We start from the raw sequence: 18650 nt of genomic DNA on the forward strand, positions 1-18650 counted from the left end.
TTTTTATTTTTTTATTATTATTATTATTTTTTAAGATTTTATTTATTTATTTGACAGAGAGACAGCCAGCGAGAGAGGGAACACAGCAGGGGGAGTGGGAGAGGAAGAAGCAGGCTCCCAGTGGAGCAGGGAGCCTGATGAGGGGCTCGATCCCAGGACCCTGGGATCACGCCCTGAACCGAAGGCAGACACTTAACGACTGAGCCACCCAGGCGCCCCCAGAATTGAGAGTAATTCTGTATGGGAAGCAGGTGCTCTGAGTCCAGCAGAAGGTAAAATCCTCATGGAAGAAGGTAATAACAAGTTGGTCCACTGAGCTGAATTGTAAGCCGTGTTCTTACCTGTGATAGAACTAGATACAAATAAAAGTCTTGCTATTCGGGTAAATACTGATCCTAGGCTGTTGCCACTTGCCTTGCAATTGGTCTAATAAGTGCGCCATAAGTAACTGGATAGTAAAAGATCCCCACACGTAGGGGCCACTGCTCTTTGGAAATCTCTATGGAAATTTCTGAGGGCAAATCAAAGCAGGCCATAATGATGCTTACCAGAGAAACCCAATGCCAGGGTTTGAAGATAACTGCAATCAATAAATTGATGGCCTAATTCATTCTCTTGAAATGGCAACGAAGGTCCATGAAATGAATGGGTATGGAGAAACTCAAGCCAGGCAGGAATGCACAAAACAATGACATAGACCACTGGCCCCCAAGCTAAAAAAAAAAAAAAAAAAAAAAAAAAAAAAAAGCCTTGGTTGCCAATGGTACAGTCCCATTTTTCTGTACTTATCCAATCTGTCCCCCTACTATTGGAAATAGACTAACCAGAAAATTCTGCTTCAGGGGGAAAGGTATGGGTTAAAATTAGGGATGAAAGAAGGAAGAAAGGCCAGGAAGTGAGCCAATAAATAAGTGCCACAAAAGGGAAAATCTAACATAATTTTGGTGCCTAAAGAGATGCTTAAAGCAAGAGAATAGTATTTTCTCTTAGCTCTGATTCAGAAGCCTGTTGGGGCAAAGGACTCTGACGGAGTCTCCTTTTCTGAAGAGCCAGAAAGAGAGCTAAACAATACCTAACCTAACAAATACACTTCCCAGAGTGACATACATCCTCCAAATGGATGAAGAAATAAGTGGGAGCTCTGTCAACAATGCAAATGGTTTTTGATTCTCATGTCACAAGATGGGTCTATTATAGAGGAGTTGTGCTAGGAAGCAACCTGTGGAAAATGTTTAGCGGGATGAATTTGAAAAACATTGACTAATAATCTAAAAGAACATCATGTGCCATTAATCATGATGACGGTTTAAAAAAGGTACCAGAGAGGCACCTGGGTGGCTCAGTTGGTTAAGCCTCTGCCTTTGGTTCGGGTCATGATCTCAAGAGTCCAGAGACGAACCCCGAGTGGGGCTTCCTGCTCAGCAGGGAGTCTGCTTCTCCCTTTCCCTCTGCCACATGCTCCCCCCTTTCCTCTCTCTTTCTCAGATAAATAAAATCTTAAAATAAATAAAAATACACCAGAATATGGTGGCAGAATGTTATCTACTGCATATCTCTTTTGTCAAAATAATGTTATGTGAAAAAATAGCTATTTGCCCTGTTTTTGTGGGTTAATAGGCACAAGGGGGAGGAAAAATTGGGACATTTGGATCACTGATAAAGGATAAGAACAAGGTTTAATTTGGTGGGCCCACATTCCTGAGAATTCTGAAATTTGGTTGTGGGAAGTGCTATGGAACACTCAAACCAAAGTCTATTAGGAGCGGCTACTACTCATGTGATCTAAGCCTGGGGGAATTAACATTTTTGAAGTACCAAATGTATTTCCTAATTGTACAAAGGCAGTTAGTACTCAATGACAACATGCCTGCTATTGGCCCACTTGAAGTAAGAGAGCTTTAGTGGAATTAGGACCTGCTTAGGAGTATGGTCAGGCAGATTTGTTTTTTTTTTGTTTTTTAAAGATTTATTTATTTATTTGGAGAGAGAGAGAGAGAGCGCGCGAGAGTGCATATGGGGGAGAGGGGCAGCAGAGGGAGAGAATCCTGCCAGCTGACTCCCCGAGGAGCACAGAGCTTGAGCTAACGACCCATGAGATCAGGACCCTAGCTGAAACCGAGAGTCAGATGCTCAACAGATGGTGCCACCCAGGCATATTTGTGTGTGTGTGTGTGTGTGTTTAAAGATTTTATTTATTTATTTGAGAGACTGAGCATGAGTGGGGGGAGGGGCAGAGAGAGAGGGAGAAGCAGGCTCCCTGCTGAGATCGATCCCAGGACCCCGAGATCACAACCTGATCAGAAGTCAGATGCTCAGCTTACTGAGCCACCCAGGCACCCCATCATGGTGTAATTATTTTGTCCTCCCCAACTCCGCTGAGCTCTGCTCAGCTGGGGTCTGTTTCTCCCTCTCCCTCTGTGCCACCGTCACCCCCATCCCCCGCTCATGCTCTCTCTCTAATAAATAAAATCTTTTTTTTTAAGATTTTATTTATTTATTTGACAGAGAGAGAGACAAAGAGAGAGGGAACAAGCACGGGGAGTGGGAGAGGGAGAAGCAGGCTTCCTGCTGAGCAGGGAGCCCGATGCGGGGCTCGATCCAGGCCCCTGGGATCATAACCTGAGCCGAAGGCAGACGCTTAACGACTGAGCCACCCAGGCACCCCTCAAATAAATAGAATCTTAAAAAAAAAATTACGCCATGATTTTGAGAGAGAGAGAATGTGCACATGCACACAAGAGTGGGAGAGAAGGGGCAGAGAAGAGAGAGAAAACCTTAGCAGAACTCAATCTCACAACACTGAGATCATGACCTGAGCCAAAACCAAGAGTCAGATGCTTAACCAACTAAGCCACCCAGGCACCCCTGTACCAAAAGTTTCTGATTTATACTGCAACTACAATGGTACTGCATATGGTATAATATGGAGGCATAAGTAAAATTAATATTGTAGATACTAATAAACTTAGGATAATACTGATATTAATGATCAAATGTAGTGGGAGATTGAATTAAAGGTATCTCAGGACATAATCCCTACAGAGGAGAACTGGTCTGAGAAATATTTAGAGCTGATTAATGATAGGTCAATAACTCAGCAGATGTATACCATAAGGAGCAGACACTTACAGATCCAAGAAGCAAAAGAACTGTATAGTTACAAAAACATGGGAAAATGTAAATGGATGTTTCGGCTATCTGTTTAAATCCACACTAACCCCACATGGATACTGTAAATGTCTGGATTCTGCATGTACATTTTTATTATCTTATCTGATTATGAGATATTGTAGGGCAAGTAAATGATATCACACTAAGGATTACTGTTTTATTAGAAAGAAGACTTGACAATGGGTTATGGGGGTGGACTGCTCTGTGTGGGTTAATTCCTGAAATTAGCTTGAGCTGTTTTGCTAAATTCCTGCATGGCACTGACTTCGGTAAAGGCATAGCATGAAACATAGTTATTAAAAGTGTTGCGAGGGCAACAAACACATGAAAAGATACTCAACATCACTAACCATTGGGAAAATGCAAATCAAAACCACAGACAGATACTCTTTCATACGCTAGAATGGCTACTATCAAAAAACAGAAATCAAGCTTTAGCATGGATGTGGAAAAATTGCAACCCTTGTCCATTGCCAGTGGCAATGTAAAATGGTACGGGTCCTATGAAAAACAGTATGGTGGTTCCTCACAATATTGAACATAGAATTACCATTTATCTACTAGTTCTACTTCTGGGTATATATCCAAAAGAAATGAAAGTAGGGGTTCGAAAAGCAGAACGTGCATAGCAGATTTATTCATAATACCTAAAGACAGAAACAACCCAAATGTCCACCAACACATGAACAGATAAACAAAATGTTGCATATACATAAAATGGCATATTATTCAGCCTTAAAAAGAAGGGAAATTCTTATATATACCACAGCATGGTTAAATCCTGGAGACATTTTGCTTGATGAAGTAAGTCAGAAATAAAGTAACAAATATTGTATGACTCCACTTATATGAGGTGCCTAAAGCAGTCAAATTATAGACTCAGAAAATAAAATGGTGGTTAGCAGAGGCTAGAGGAAGGAGAAATGGGAAGTTATTGTCTAATGAGTACAGAGTTTCAACATGGGAGCATAAAAAAGTTCTGGAGATATATAGTAGGGGTGGTTGCACAACAATGGGAATGTATTTAACGCCACTGAACTGTACACTTAAAAATGGCTAAAGTGGGGGCGCCTGGGTGGCGCAGCGGTTAAGCGTCTGCCTTCGGCTCAGGGCGTGATCCCGGAGTTCTGGGATCGAGCCCCACATCAGGCTCCTCTGCTGTGAGCCTGCTTCTTCCTCTCCCACTCCCCCTGCTTGTGTTCCCTCTCTCGCTGGCTGTCTCTATCTCTGTCGAATAAATAAATAAAATCTTTAAAAAAAAAATGGCTAACGTGGCAAATTTTAGGTTATATATATTTTACCACAATTAATGAAAAGTGTTACAAGGAATTTTGAGGCAGTTTGTACCAGCTTCTGAATACTGCTAACAGTGAGATGAATGGTTTGTACTTGGTCTCTCTGCTGCTGTGCGGCAGGAATAAGCCAATAAGACCAAAGCTGCAGAAGTCCCTAGCTGAGATTCCATTTTGGTTCCAAGGTGTTCTGTGTGTACATCTGTGGTTCTTTATCGATGAGAGGAAAATGCATACTGCCCGGCCCTGACTGAGGAAGGACAACGAGAGCCTGCGCCTGGCTTCTCTGGACCCTTCTGTGAGACAACCACTGACTGTGACAGATATTCTTACTTTAATGCTGTTGCTGTACTATACCCCTTTCGTATAATAAATTATAGCTTTGTAAGCACTGTCATTTTGGGTACCGAGTCTTCTTTAGCAATCAAACTGTGTTTAACTGCCACTATAATTGTAGTTATTATAAGGAAAGAAATACAATGAATTCATTTATGTTGTTCCAAGGAGAAACAACTAAGATCATGGGTGAAAGACACAAGAATTTATCTTGCCTTGCGAGGTATTGAGCAAGTCTCTAGACATGTTCACTAAACACTGAAGTAGAAAGTAGATGCTCATCTACGATTACTGCATTGGGTATCTCAAGGTGCCCACCAAGCCCTAAGAACTTAGATTTTTTTAATTTGGAAAAACTTTTTCAATAGGAACCATACCTGTGATGTTAGCTTCCCAGCAATCTTCATTCGTTCAATTTCTGCAGGAGATTTGATCAGCCGGAGGCGCTGTACCAGCTGCTGGACAGCGCGAACTTTATTCTTGCTCCTGGCTTTGACCTCAGTCAGATGCTGCATGTAGTCAGAGTGAAGCTGTGCGTGAGAGGGCCTCATCCAGTCATACCAGACCATATTGGTCTCATCTTAAAATGAGCAGGAAAAAAAAAATTTAACTAAAACTAACAGCAACAAGAAATATCAACTGTCATAGTGACTTGAACTAGAGTCAAAACTATAAAACTTGTGACATATAACTCTGAAGGGTTTAGCAAAAACTCTCTCAGGACTGAAGCAACTGAAGGGTTTGATTATGTAGTATTGAAAAGGCTATTCCCTGCAAATGGCAATATATTCTGACACCGAATATACAGCTTTTCTGCCCCCAAACTTCAAGGTTCCTTATAAAGATGGTAGATGGGACTAAAGCTTTTTCTCCAGCTCTGATTTCATTCATTATTTATTAAACATTAAAGAACTCCACACTGTAACTGAGCTAGAGGCACTGTTGAATAACTGAACATAAGAGGACAGAAAAAAATACTCACATCTTGACCTCCTGGTTAAAAGTATTCTCTTCCTTTCCAATCTCAGTGTTCGTGAAAGGAGGTTATTATCCCACTTAGGAGCAATTCTTCATGGCTATGGAAACACTCTAGTGGATAATGTGTGCTAACCCACACTTATCCAGGAAGCCTTTCCTTTCCCACCTGCCATATATTCTCATTAGACAACCACATTCTCCTTTTAACTCTAGAGACCCAAGGAATTGGTCTATATATGCCTGAGACATAAGATGTGAAGGCCCATGATGAAAATGCTCCCACTTACACCAGGTCTCCATCCATCCCTTTCTTTTTTCCTGATGCGGCCTAAGAGCATCATTCCCAACAACTGGAATCTGAAGGGTTGTATGTTTTATACAAAGTATTTGGGACAGAAGAGGAGAAATCCTAAAATTTTGATGGTTATATATTAGTGATACAATCTCCTAAATATTTTCATTTTAAAATAAAAATGATTTTAAGTGTATATTACATGTCAAACGCTAATCTTATTTTTAATAGAAATTTAATTGTACTTTCAAAACAGTAAAACCACCTCTACTACCTGTTCTTAGTGTATGAAATCATTGCCCAACTTTTTTGGGTTTTTAAACTTTTAAATAAATATGATTTCATGAATCTTTTCCTTTGCGTACTACTTTTATCTAGTAAACTACTAACGTTAAGAATAATAATGAGAAGTTCTTTTGAGAAATACATTTGGTCTAAGGTTTTATTTAACAATATTGGGTTGATGAAATTACACTGTCGAAGAGGACAGCTAGCAACTAATTAAAAAAAAAGCTAAAACGAAAATGATTCTGTGTCCTACATTTATGGAGACTTTGAAGATATAAAAAAGTGTCACTAATTTAGCTAAGTGATTATCTCTGTAAAATAAAGAATATGTGCATAAAGCAATGAAAACAATTCAAACATATTAGAACTTGCGTATTCAAATGAGTATTTTCTTTCAAAGGAGCCTTTGCAGGAAACAAGTCCAATAAATTCTGTGATCATTGGAAACAATTTTGGAATTCCCTTTTAGAGAATTCTGACTTCAGAAATGGTTTATAAACCATATAAGAAAAACAGACTATAATTTTACAACCATACATATTTTGTCTAAAATTAGTACTTTCCAACTTGATCAGCTATCTTATTTACCAAATTTGGCTCTAAGTGACTTTTGGACACTTCAAAAAATAAAATGCTTCCCAGAGCTGTAGATTTACAAGAATCACTAAAGAGAGTTTATAATGTAGTGTAGGTTCTGAAAAGTTCCAGAAAAGGAATCCTAAAACATTATGAGTGATTATAATTTTACCAGAATAACTGTAGAGAAAATGACTATTTTGAGGGGCATGGACTCAGTTGTGTACTGTATGAATCACCAGAGAATCCTGTTTAAAGTCAGATTTTGATCTAGTAGGTATGGAGTGGGAGCCCTAAGATTTTATATTTCCAATTATTTATTATGTACTTGTATTTCTAATGTGCCAATTCTGATGCTGGTGATGCACTGATCATTCTTTGAGAAAACTGTTTCTTTTTGAAGAGTTGGCAGAAGTAATAAGCAGTGGTCAGAGGTCAATGGACTGGTCAGTAATCTTGAAGAGTGACCCACGCTCATTCTCTACTTTAAGTCTTGTGGAAAAGATTTATGATCCTTTCACGGTGCTCAAGAAAATGCTGCTACGATAATCATTTTAGAAAATGAAGAACTTTGCCTAAATAGGCAAGGAAGGTCTTAATCCCAAATCTGGCCTGTGATCTGACTTCTGCTCCCATTTGTTACCTTTCAATTTTGGTACTAGATGTTGAAATTCTTCCAGTGTATAGGCTTCGTCCACTCCTGTTAAAGCGATTGCTCCATCTGTGCCAGACCGTGGGCCATCCCAAAGTTCTCGACTAGGGTCTCTCCGAGGCACAAAAAGCATGGCCTTATGTGCTGGTAACTGCTTGCCAGGGAGGCTTTGAAGGACCAGAATGCTATCGGGCTCTTGGAATCCACAGAGGTACAGGAAATTGTTGTCCTGATGGAAAGTATAGGGGATATCATTGCTCATGTAGTATGTAGGATTGGACAGCAGAACCACTGTCTGGTCTGTCCCACTCTGTCCCTGTGTTTCCTTGTGGATCAGAGACATTAGTTTGTGCCTGCGAAGCGCATATTCCACTTGAGATAGTCCTGGCGTCACCTCTCCTAGAAATGACAAATAACAGTGATGTTTTGCATTTACATAGTGCCAAAGTACTTCTAAGGTAGCTTACTATTAGATGGAGACAACCAAGTTCACTTCTTCAATTTATGCCAAATCTCCTCATAGCACATGGGGAATTAAGGAGATGACCCAGGTTTCAAATTCTCTATTCCACGGCAAAAAGATTGGAAGAAATGATAGTTAAATGTGGTCCTGCTAGAAAACTGGGATCATGACCCCTTATGAGCTCTTTCATTCTTTTACTCATTCAATCAAATATTTATTGAACATTATTATGTGGAAGGCATTGTTAGGCATATAATTAAGGCTGACCTGAAGTATCAACATAAAAGGTGAGAAAGATGACATTATCCGTGTATGACTTTCCTGAAAGAATGTAAGCTCCATGAGGACACAGATTTTTGTCTGTTAAATGTTACATTCCCAGAGCCTAGAATAACAACTGGAATATAGTGGGCATTTGATAAATATTTGTTAAATGATGTATGGTTTTTAACATAATAGAGTTTAAGGCCAAAGAGCTTCCCCCAATTTCAAGAGCTAAAATAAATTTTTCTTTCTGAATTTCCAATGCATAATAATACCTTTCTAATAAGACTTTTCACTCTCTACTTTGTATTAACAGTAGAGCTGGGTACACATAACCTCCTTCAGGGTTCCCTCCCTGAGCGAAAATCTTTGTATTTTCCAAGTGGGGCCATCTTTGTACTTTCAAAAAACTCTAATAATATTATCTACTTCTTGGGGCTGTCATGAGAAGCAAACTTGATAAAGAATGTGGTTCTTAAGGAATGAAGACTCCCTAGAGAATCTTTAGAAGCTATGGCTCAGTTGCTTAAGCTTCTGACTCTTGATTTTGGCTTAGATCATGACCTCAGGGTCATGGGACGGAGCTCAGGGTGGGGCTCCGTGCTTGGCAGGGAGTCTGCTTCTCTCCCTCTCCCTCTGCCCCTCCTCTTGCTCAGGCACAAGCACTCTTTTCTCAAATAAATAAATCTTAAGAAATAAATAAATAAATCTTAAAAAATAAATAAAGCTATAGATTCATTGTTTACTAAACTTTATCTACTAAACTACAAACTTTTGACATATAATTTCAAGAGTGTCTGATTCACTTACACCCACTCACAAAACTCATATTAGGAACCTGTGTTATGAAGTATTACATATCAGTTCTCAATATTAGTACCCAGAAGACTGCCTGGTTGCTAGCCCAGTGGTGACTGGGTGAGTGTTTCCCTTCTGTTATCCAAATTATGTGTGCTTTCACTTTAGGTAGCAAAACAAAAGAACTACTAAAACAATCACTCATGAAAGCTGCATCCCTCAGCCTACACTTAGCAATAATAATAGTAAAACAGAACCTAATGCTTACTGAATGCTTCTTATGTGTCTGGTACTATTCTAATTACTTATAGGTATCAACTCATTTAATCTTTACATTGACTTCATGATGTGGATTACTATATTTATTGCCTGTAGTAGCCAGTCTCCATATCCAAGTATGGAAAGATAGTCATGAAATACTGCTGTATGAAAAATTTACAGTACAGGATGGATAATATGATCCCAATTATTAAAAAACAAAAACAAAGGAGAGAGAGAAAAAAGAATTAGAAAGAAACCGCAATTTCTGGGGCGCCTGGATGGCTCAGTTGGTTAGGTGTCTGCCTTTGGCTCAGGTCATGATCCTGGGGTTCCGGGATCAAGCCCCGCATTGGGCTCCTTGCTCGGTGAGGGGTCTGCCTCTTCCTTTCTCTCTGCCCCTCCCCCTGCTCATGCGTGCATGCTCTCTCTCAAATAAACAAAATCTTAAAAAAAAAAAAAAAAAAGAAAGGAATCCCAAATTTTATAGTGGTAACTATGGGGACTGAGTTAAGACTGAGATTTCCTTTTCAACATGCTTTTATTTATTTAGAGAAAACATGCACCAGTGGGGGGCAGAGGGCAAAGGGAGAGGGAGACAGAGAATCTAAGCAGATACCACGCCCAGTCCAGGGCCCAACATGGAGCTTGATCTCACAACCCTGAGATCATGACCTGAGCTGAAACCAAGAGTTGGATGTTTAACCCACTGAGCCACCCAGGTACCCCTTTTTAACATGCTTTTTAATATTATCTGAATTCAATGAGTATATACTCTCATAATTAAAATCCCAAATAAAGAGAAAAAGGATAAAAAAGCAATCACGGGCAGTCTGTTCCATACTCATAATCTACAATGGTTCTTTGTTGTCCATTAGATCAAATTCAAACTCTTAAGTAGATTTTAATCCTCTCTACCAGGTGACTCCAATTTATCTGGTCAACTTTTTAAAAGACAGCTTGAGATATTATTTACATAGCATACAATCCACCCACTTAAATGTACAATATAATGGTTTTTGGTATATTCACAGAATTGTACAAACATTACAAAAATCAATTTTAGAGTATTTCAACACTCCCAAAATAAACCCGTGCCGATTAGTAGTCACTCCCCATTTCTTCCCAATCTGTCCAAGCCCTTGGCAACCACTAATCTATTTTCTGTCTCTATGGATTTGTCTATTGTAGAGATTTCATATAATGAAATCACGTAATACATGGTATTTAATGATTCTTTGGTCACATCACATAATATATGGTCTTCAGCCAACTTTTTTCTTACCATTTCTCCAATTATTCCGAAATTAATTCCTTCTTATGTCTTACATAGGTCCAATCTGTTCTTTCCCTATTACCTTGCTTACAATGTGTCCTTTTCCAAAATCTCTTCTCCCTCCATAGCAACTCCACTCTCAAGATTTCAGGCTCAATGCATGTTTGTTTTTAGACTCCTCTCATTCAAAAGGCTTTCCTGATGAGCCCAGGTCATATTGATTTGTCCCTCTGAATTATTTTTTTAAGTTAATTGTTTCATATATATATATGAAATTGTTTCATATATATATATATATATATATATATATATATATCCTACAGTTGTGTATAAATGTAATCACATCATACTGAACTCTTTCAATAAATATTTTCCCCCTTTTCCTTTGCTGTTTGATTCGTCACTTCCCTTTCTTCCTTTTACCCACATGAATACCTCACCCACACTGGTATTCTAGCATGTATCCTTTCCTATTTTTCTCAATACTCATATACTTGCATTTAGGGTTTTTTGGTCACTAGTGTTTTACAAACATGGGATACTACACATTCTTCTGTATCTTGCTTTTCTATCACAGTGACACCTTATAGAAGTCCCTCCCAAGTCATCTTACATAGCTTCGATTCACTCTGCTTGATGTCTCCATATACTTCTTGGGGTGATGTATCATAACTTATTGGTCCATTTCTATACCGGTGGGCATGTATACTCTATTCAGCTTTTATAAACATCTTTGTACTTATATCCTGGTACTTTTATGCCTTATGTACTGGTGCTTTTAGTTCTATGGGATAGTCCCAGGACAGACATTGCTGGGTCAAAGATCTTTGAATTTTCTTAATACTCATGTTCAGTACATGTAACTCAGTTGTTTATCATTGCCTTGGAACAGCCTAGTTGTTTTACCTACGTAGAGTTTATCTCTCCAGCAAACTCTATAGTTTGCATTCCATTAATAAAATATTAACTTTTATTTATCTACAAGAGAAAAAAAATCTATACTTTATTGATGAAGTTGGTAAGAAATAAGATAAGGAAGCCAACAGAGTCAGTCGTAGAAGAGCTCACACTGCATTTCTTTCTTCCCCAGATTGAGCTGGCTAAGAGTCCTCTAGGGCTCGTGGCCAGAATACTGAACTTTGTACCAGAGCTCAGGAAAAGCTTAACTATTTCTCTCTCTGATAATTATTCATGTTAAATCTGCCACTGTTACCCAACACTGGAAATTTCCCAATGTACCCAAGGAGTAAATACTCTTTTATAAAAGCAGAGGCTAGTTATAATTGGTGGATCATCCAACCTTTCCTTCTTGTTTTCTCCTTTCTCCCTTTCCCGTGCTTTGCTTTTGGTTTCTTCACAGCTATAGTCCACGTAATAAAACTAAATTAGAAATCAATTCATTCTCTGTGTTTTTTTTTTTTAATTTTGGGAAATAAGAAAATTCACAATTTTAATGACCTTAATTTATGTGTTCTTTCCTGTTCTCATTAATAACAAAGCATATACAGAGATATACTGGAAAGTAACTTCTGAAAAGATACAATTGTTTGGAAATCAAAACAGGATTGGAAAACTATCTTTTACCTCCTTCAAGATATTCCTCTCCCTCCTAAATCCAATTTCATACAAATGACCACGTGAGAAACATTTAAAACACTGGCTACATTTTCCTAAGCTTACGAATCATCAATGCTGTAAAGTGATCATTAACTAAATGCCTCCAAACTTCTGAAATCCCAAAGTAACAAAGAACTCTTTGGTCATGAAAAAAATTATCCAAGGAAAAAAGACATCTTTTCTTATTTGAAGGAGGAAATAACAAAGTTGTGATAAAGTAATGAACTTTAACCCTACAGGTAAACCTGGCAGTTGTTATGGTCTTTGATCATAAAACTAACAATTGTAATGGTCAATCTGGCCTGAATTTCTTCCAATAAAACTGTATTTGAATAGACATTCTGGTAACTTTGTCATATTGTAATGCAGTAAGGAACAAAGTTAGTATTTTACCATGTGGAATCAATTAAGGCTGGAGGGGCTATTCTAACAAGCTTCTTTACCAATCAAATGCCTACATGTCACAATCTGGACTCTGCAAATAGCAAAGTCTCAATCAATTCTGACACTCTACAGCTAAGAGGAAAAGCTCTTCTAGGACATTCAGGATTGGACCTCTCAAGAGAATAAGAAAAATGTTCTTCATATTTAATCAGCCAAGCAGAAAACCCAAAGAGGCAAATTTTACAAAGACTGAAAATGGATGGAAAGATGCAAGTCTTTACTACAATTTAGGTATGTATTTTAATTATTTCCCAAAAATAACTAGATTAGGATTTTAATATGGTCTGATTTTGAACCAGCGTTCCTAAAATGAATTCTGTTTAATATTAGGTATTGTCTGCAAGAAAGTAGTTTATAAACTGATCTATTACTATGTAGCTGGAGAATGGGGATAAAATTTAATGTTTCCTTTATAAAGTAAAACATAGATTCTGAAAAAAATGAAATGACCAAATAAACAATAAAAAAATACTGAAAATAGATTTTATTTGCATATATTGAGGAAAACAAGCCTGACAGAAAGGGTACATACTGTATGATTCCAAGAAGAGGTAAAACAATCTATGTTGATAGAAACTGGAGCAATGGTTAAGGATGGAGGGGGGGACTGACTGGAGGGGAGAAGACTTTCTGGGATGATGAAAACGTTCTATATCTTGACTGAGGTGTGTGGGTTATATTGGCGTCTACCTTTGTCAAAACTCACTGAATTGCAATTCATGATATGTAAATTTAAGATCTGTGCAATGCATGATATGTAAATTTCGCCCCATTCAAAAAAGCATACTACTCTAAACTTGAAATACCTTTTACACTAAGACTTCCCTCAGGTGAATTTCTTATTAAAAACCTTATGACAAAAACAGACTTTCCAGAAATTCCAGATAGTATTCTTTGGCACAAGTGTTTCGTTTTGTTTTGTGGTTAAGTATGGACTCATAGTCAGACTTTTGTGAGTTGCAATCCTGGCTCAACAACTTACTGAGTGACTTGGAGAAAGCTACCAAACTGCTTTATGACTCAGTTTTCTCATCTGTCAAATAGAGATAATAATAGCAACTACTCCTCAAAGTTGTCAGGAGGATTAAATAAGTTAAAATACTTGGAATGGTAAGCACTATATAAATATTAGATATAATTATTACCAACATAAAGAATTACACTTAAAGATGTTGTCATTCTGGTAATTCAAAGCCAGGGAGGACACTGAAAGAGTAAAATTTACATGGACAACCACTATCCCTATTAAAGTAATGATTTACATAGAACCCTTGCAAGTCTTTGGCTTTCTCCCACAATAAGAATTGTCTCAAGTGATTCAGAAGCTTTTTATTATTCAGTTCTTTTTAAGATTCCTGATTCTTGTCTAGAGCAGATTCTTGCTAATCTTTACTTCAGAGAATTTCTCAATATGAATGAGAAATATGCACAAAGGTTAAAGAGAAATAGAAAAGTCATTTATTTTTAATGTATCAGTATTTAAACCCCAGGAATTATTATATCTCAAATATTCTTTTCTCCTAGCATTAAAAAATGGAGAAATGCTCCATAATTCTGCACTAGATGGCAGTTTATGGAATTTCTATAAGTTAATAATCAGTATAATGGTAACTTGAAATGAGTAATCAACAAACACCACACATACAGATTAAATATATAGGTTTATTCACCTGTAAATTTATATATGTAACCACTTCAGTCTTTATTCTGCATTAAAATCTACTTCAGAAAGTGAAGACAAGAGGAAAATGCACAATCAGTACAAATATGTGGTTATTTTTTAAATTTCATAGGTACACAGGAAGTGAGAAAAGAAAATATTTTACTTTATTAAAAAATAGGTAGGGGCGCCTGGGTGGCTCAGTCAGTTAAGACTCTGACTCTTGGTTTTGGCTCAGGTCATGATCTCATGGGTTGTGGGATTGAGCCCCCCCTCCCCCAAGCTCCGCACTCAGTGGGAGTCTGCTTGAAGATTCTCTCCCTCTGCCCCTCTCCCCCTACCCCTGCTCATACGTGTGCACTCTCTCTCTCTCAAATAAATAAATCTTAAAAAAAAAAACCACAGGTAGACGTCATGGTGAAATATCTATTAAAAAAAGTAGACCCTGAACTTAAATTTAAAATCTCTAGAATATAAAACTTTTTTTTTTTAAGATTTTATTTATTTATTTGACAGAGAGAGAGAAAGATCAAGAGCACAAGCAGGGGGAGCAGCAGGCTGAGGGAGAAGCAGACTCCCTGTGGAGCAGGGACCCCGATGCAGGGCTCCATCCCCAGAACCCCAGGATCGTGACCTGAGCTGAAGTCAGAGGCTTAACCAACTGAGCCACCCAGGTGTCCCAAAATGTTTTTGTTTTTTTTTTTTTGGTAAGATTTTATCTATTTATTTGAGAGAGAAAAAGAGAGAGCAAGGGAGCATGAACAGGGGTAGCGGCAGAGGCAGAGGGAGCAGCAGACTCCCCACTGAGCAGGCAGCCCGACATGGGGCTCAACGTGGGACTCAATCCCAGGATGATGGGATCATGACCTGAGCCGAAGGGAGACGCTTAACCAACTGAGCCACCCAGGTGCCCCTCTAGAGTACAAAACATTTTTATACTACTGTTCTGCTCATCAGGTGTAACCTATAAAAAGTGTTTTGAAATGGCTACATAAACGTCAGGTCATCATTCAGTAAACATGTGATGGTGGTGATGATAAAGCTATGAATGAATTTAAGAACTGAGTGTTTGGGGATGAGGACGTAAGAGAGGCATGGGGAAGGCACACTTTGCTTCAAAACGTGGCCTGTGGCCAAAGATCTGGCTTTAGGCATCTCATGCACCCACCTGAATGAGTACCCATTAGTCAAGTGGTGTGCATCAGAAATACCCGGGAGTTCTTCAAAACACACGGCCTAAGCCCTTCTGAATTCTTGAGATTCTGATTCAGTAAGTCTACAGGATCATGGCATGTATGTATATTTTTAAAAACCTCACCCAGTGGTCTAGGCAGATTCAGACTACCTGGAATTTCTGTCATTTCTTGGACATATATTTTAATATTCTAAACAGTATAAAAATCTTACCCCACCAAAATAAATCTTGATCTTTTAGATATTGAAGTCAACCATTTTAACAAAACTTAAAAAGAAATTCATCCCTTGCTCAAGGCAGAACTACAACTAAACTATGACTGAAAGATGGAAACCTAATTGGTTTTGACACTTCTAAGGGAAGAAGATTCAAGAATTATTATCTAGCACCCACTCTAGAACCAACCTTTTCATCATTTTAAATATTTTACTTGACAGTAACTGCATAGCCTCAGCCATTATGTTTGACAATAAGGGACAAACAGGCAAATGGTAAAAGCATTCCCTCCAATTGTGGGCCACACAGCTGTATTCTGAACACTTCCCAAAGAATCTCTTCAATACTGTAGTTGAAAGAAAAACAAGTGGTTCTGGATATGTCAGACAAGTCATTCTGACAAGCCCAACTCTGAATAGCCCTTTCTTAAAGCACTACACACTATATCATGTATTTCAAAATTAATTGTGCCAAGGAATGTAACAATGTTAGAAATATAGGTTCTTGGAAATAATGATTCATTAGGCAGTAATTCTTCCTATTCTCTGATAAGTTGCAGTGTTTATGTGAGTTGTGTTTTGCATTACTCCTGTGGCAATGTCCAGGAACTATGTAAGTATCTATTTGCACAGATACTATAAAAAGTGGATTCATAGTTCATAACACTATATAGCTCAGAAGGCCACTTGCCTTCCCGCATGGAATCCTTTTTTCCCGCTTGGGTGATAAGTGGTGGACATATTAGTGATCAAGGAGGACGAACTGACATTTTCTGTCTCTACGGACACAGTCCTTAGCACCGGGTTGGCAATGTAAAAAAGAAGAAATGGGGGGGGTGCCTGGTTGGCTCAGGCAGTAGAGCATGTGACTCTTGATCTTGGGGTTGCGAGTTCAAGACCCATGTTAGGCATAGAGATTACTTATAAATAAATGAATAAATAAATAAATACATACATACATACATACATACTTAAAGGAAATAAGTTTTAGAAATCACTAGGAAGACCTTGGGGGGAGTCAGTCTGATTTTTTACTTCCATCTCAAGCAGTAGTAGCACAGCTAGATCAGAATCCTTTATCTCTGAGCCATTCTACTGAATATTTTCCAGGTTACTCTTGCTTCAGGAAACTTGGGTGGATATGGCCAGGAGAAATCCAGAGGAAATAGCTCCCCAAAATTCAGAAAGAGTTGACCCAGTAATTTTATTTCTAAGAATTTATTTTTAGGAAATAATTGATTGGTATACAAAGTGTATACACACACACACACACACACACAGAGTTCTATATAAAAAATAAATCTAGAAAGATACATATACCAAAATCTCAATAGTGGTTTCCTATGAGTGGTGGAATTACAAGTAATTAAAAAAATTTTTTTTACCTGTATTCTCTAATATTTCTATAATATATATGGACCTTGTGTAATAATTAGAGAAAGGATGAGATATTTCCCAAAAGTTTTAAGTACTTACAAGTACTAGGAAAATAGCTACGCCAAACATGAAACACTTTGAAGCAAACCAAGTATCATGATATAATTTTATACTCCAAACTAACAGAATGACTGCCTCTGTGAAAGAAATTTTTAAAAAAATATTATATGCCTTTTATTTTTTCTCAATAATTTACTCTTTCTCCACTCCATAATCACTTTAACACTTTCATGTGTACATGGAAAAAGACAAATGATTAATACTTTGGATACTTATATAGTTTTTGCCTCCAACAACTGTATACCTGGTTTAACACTGAGGATTCTGTTTTAAAATTCCATCTACTTCTATTCCTTCTTACCCCAATGTCTAAAACCCTATGTCCAGAAGAGCAAAAATTAAGACAGACATCTCTTTTCCCCCATCGCTGATATGAACATAATACATGTATTTATGAATATGTATGTGTATATAATTACTTAAAATAATTTTTTATACAGTTATCATGCACATAACATAACATGGCCAACAGTTTGGATACAGAGGCCATCATCTTGACAGTAATGATTACTAGTTTCAAGGCCTAGAAAATGCAGCTCACCACGTAAAAATATCTCACCACGAGAAATCAATAATTTTCAAAGCTGGTAAAACTCAATGTCAATTCGACTTTTTTTTTTTTTTTTTAATGAGGCTACAGGTAGGTTGACAGGTTAGAGAAATACTTAAACTACTACTAACTGGATTGCTAGTAAGCTTACCTTACAGCTTTGAAAAACTCTGATTTCTTGTGTGTTTCAGTGGTGAGCTGCATTTCCTGAGTCTCAGCCGATTTCCCAGCAGGAATTCCAGTCTGATGAAGAATCAGCAAAAGGAAGCCCTCACTGAGAGACACACTGGTATCATTCACTGAGTGGAGATAGTGAAAGAGTAACGTATTTCTAAAGGCAATTTAGATTATTGGTATATATGCTTACATAGTAAATACAGATTTAACTTCCTAAGGCAGTGGCAACAATTAACTTCCCTTGAAAATCTGACTGCTTTTTCTACAAAGCATTTGTTTTGCCCTACCTACCTCTTTGGGATGGCATTCATTTACCAAAGTTCACCCCTTAACTGCCTTTTTATCATTGTTATCACCTCTCAAAGCTATGAAAATCAATCTGGAAATCTAGTGTAATCTACATTGCAATATTTATGTTAAATGAAATGAGCATTTATGACTCTCAAGAAAAACATGTTTTCTTTCTTTCTTCTTTTTTTTAGTCGGCCCCATGCCCAACATGGGGCTAGAACTCACAACCCTGAGATCAAGAGTCTAATGCTCCACTGACTGAGCCAGCTGGGCGCCCCAAGAAAAACATGTTTTCTAAAATGTCTTTAACATAGCAGATCACAAGGAATCAATTGTTTGATTGATCTAGCAACTGTCTTA

General features: G+C 37.8%; 1 protein-coding gene across 2 annotated transcripts in view; it reads right to left on the reverse strand.

Moving 5' to 3' along the window:
- The window catches only part of XPNPEP3 (X-prolyl aminopeptidase 3), a 68647-nt gene that overhangs the window by 33714 nt on the left and 16283 nt on the right, over positions 1–18650 (reverse strand). The window contains exons 2-4 of one of the 2 annotated variants that reach the window (XM_026479570.4): positions 17974–18121; positions 7577–7984; positions 5177–5379 (exon numbers count right to left, since the gene is read on the reverse strand). In XM_026479570.4, the coding sequence (XP_026335355.1) occupies positions 5177–5379; positions 7577–7928 (555 nt within the window). In that variant the 5' untranslated portion in view covers positions 7929–7984; positions 17974–18121. The remainder of the gene's footprint in view (positions 1–5176; positions 5380–7576; positions 7985–17973; positions 18122–18650) is intronic. The other variant, XM_026479569.4, reaches the window with a different exon arrangement.

Source organism: Ursus arctos, unplaced genomic scaffold (assembly GCF_023065955.2).
Source record: "Ursus arctos isolate Adak ecotype North America unplaced genomic scaffold, UrsArc2.0 scaffold_21, whole genome shotgun sequence".
Lineage (NCBI taxonomy): Eukaryota > Metazoa > Chordata > Mammalia > Carnivora > Ursidae > Ursus > Ursus arctos.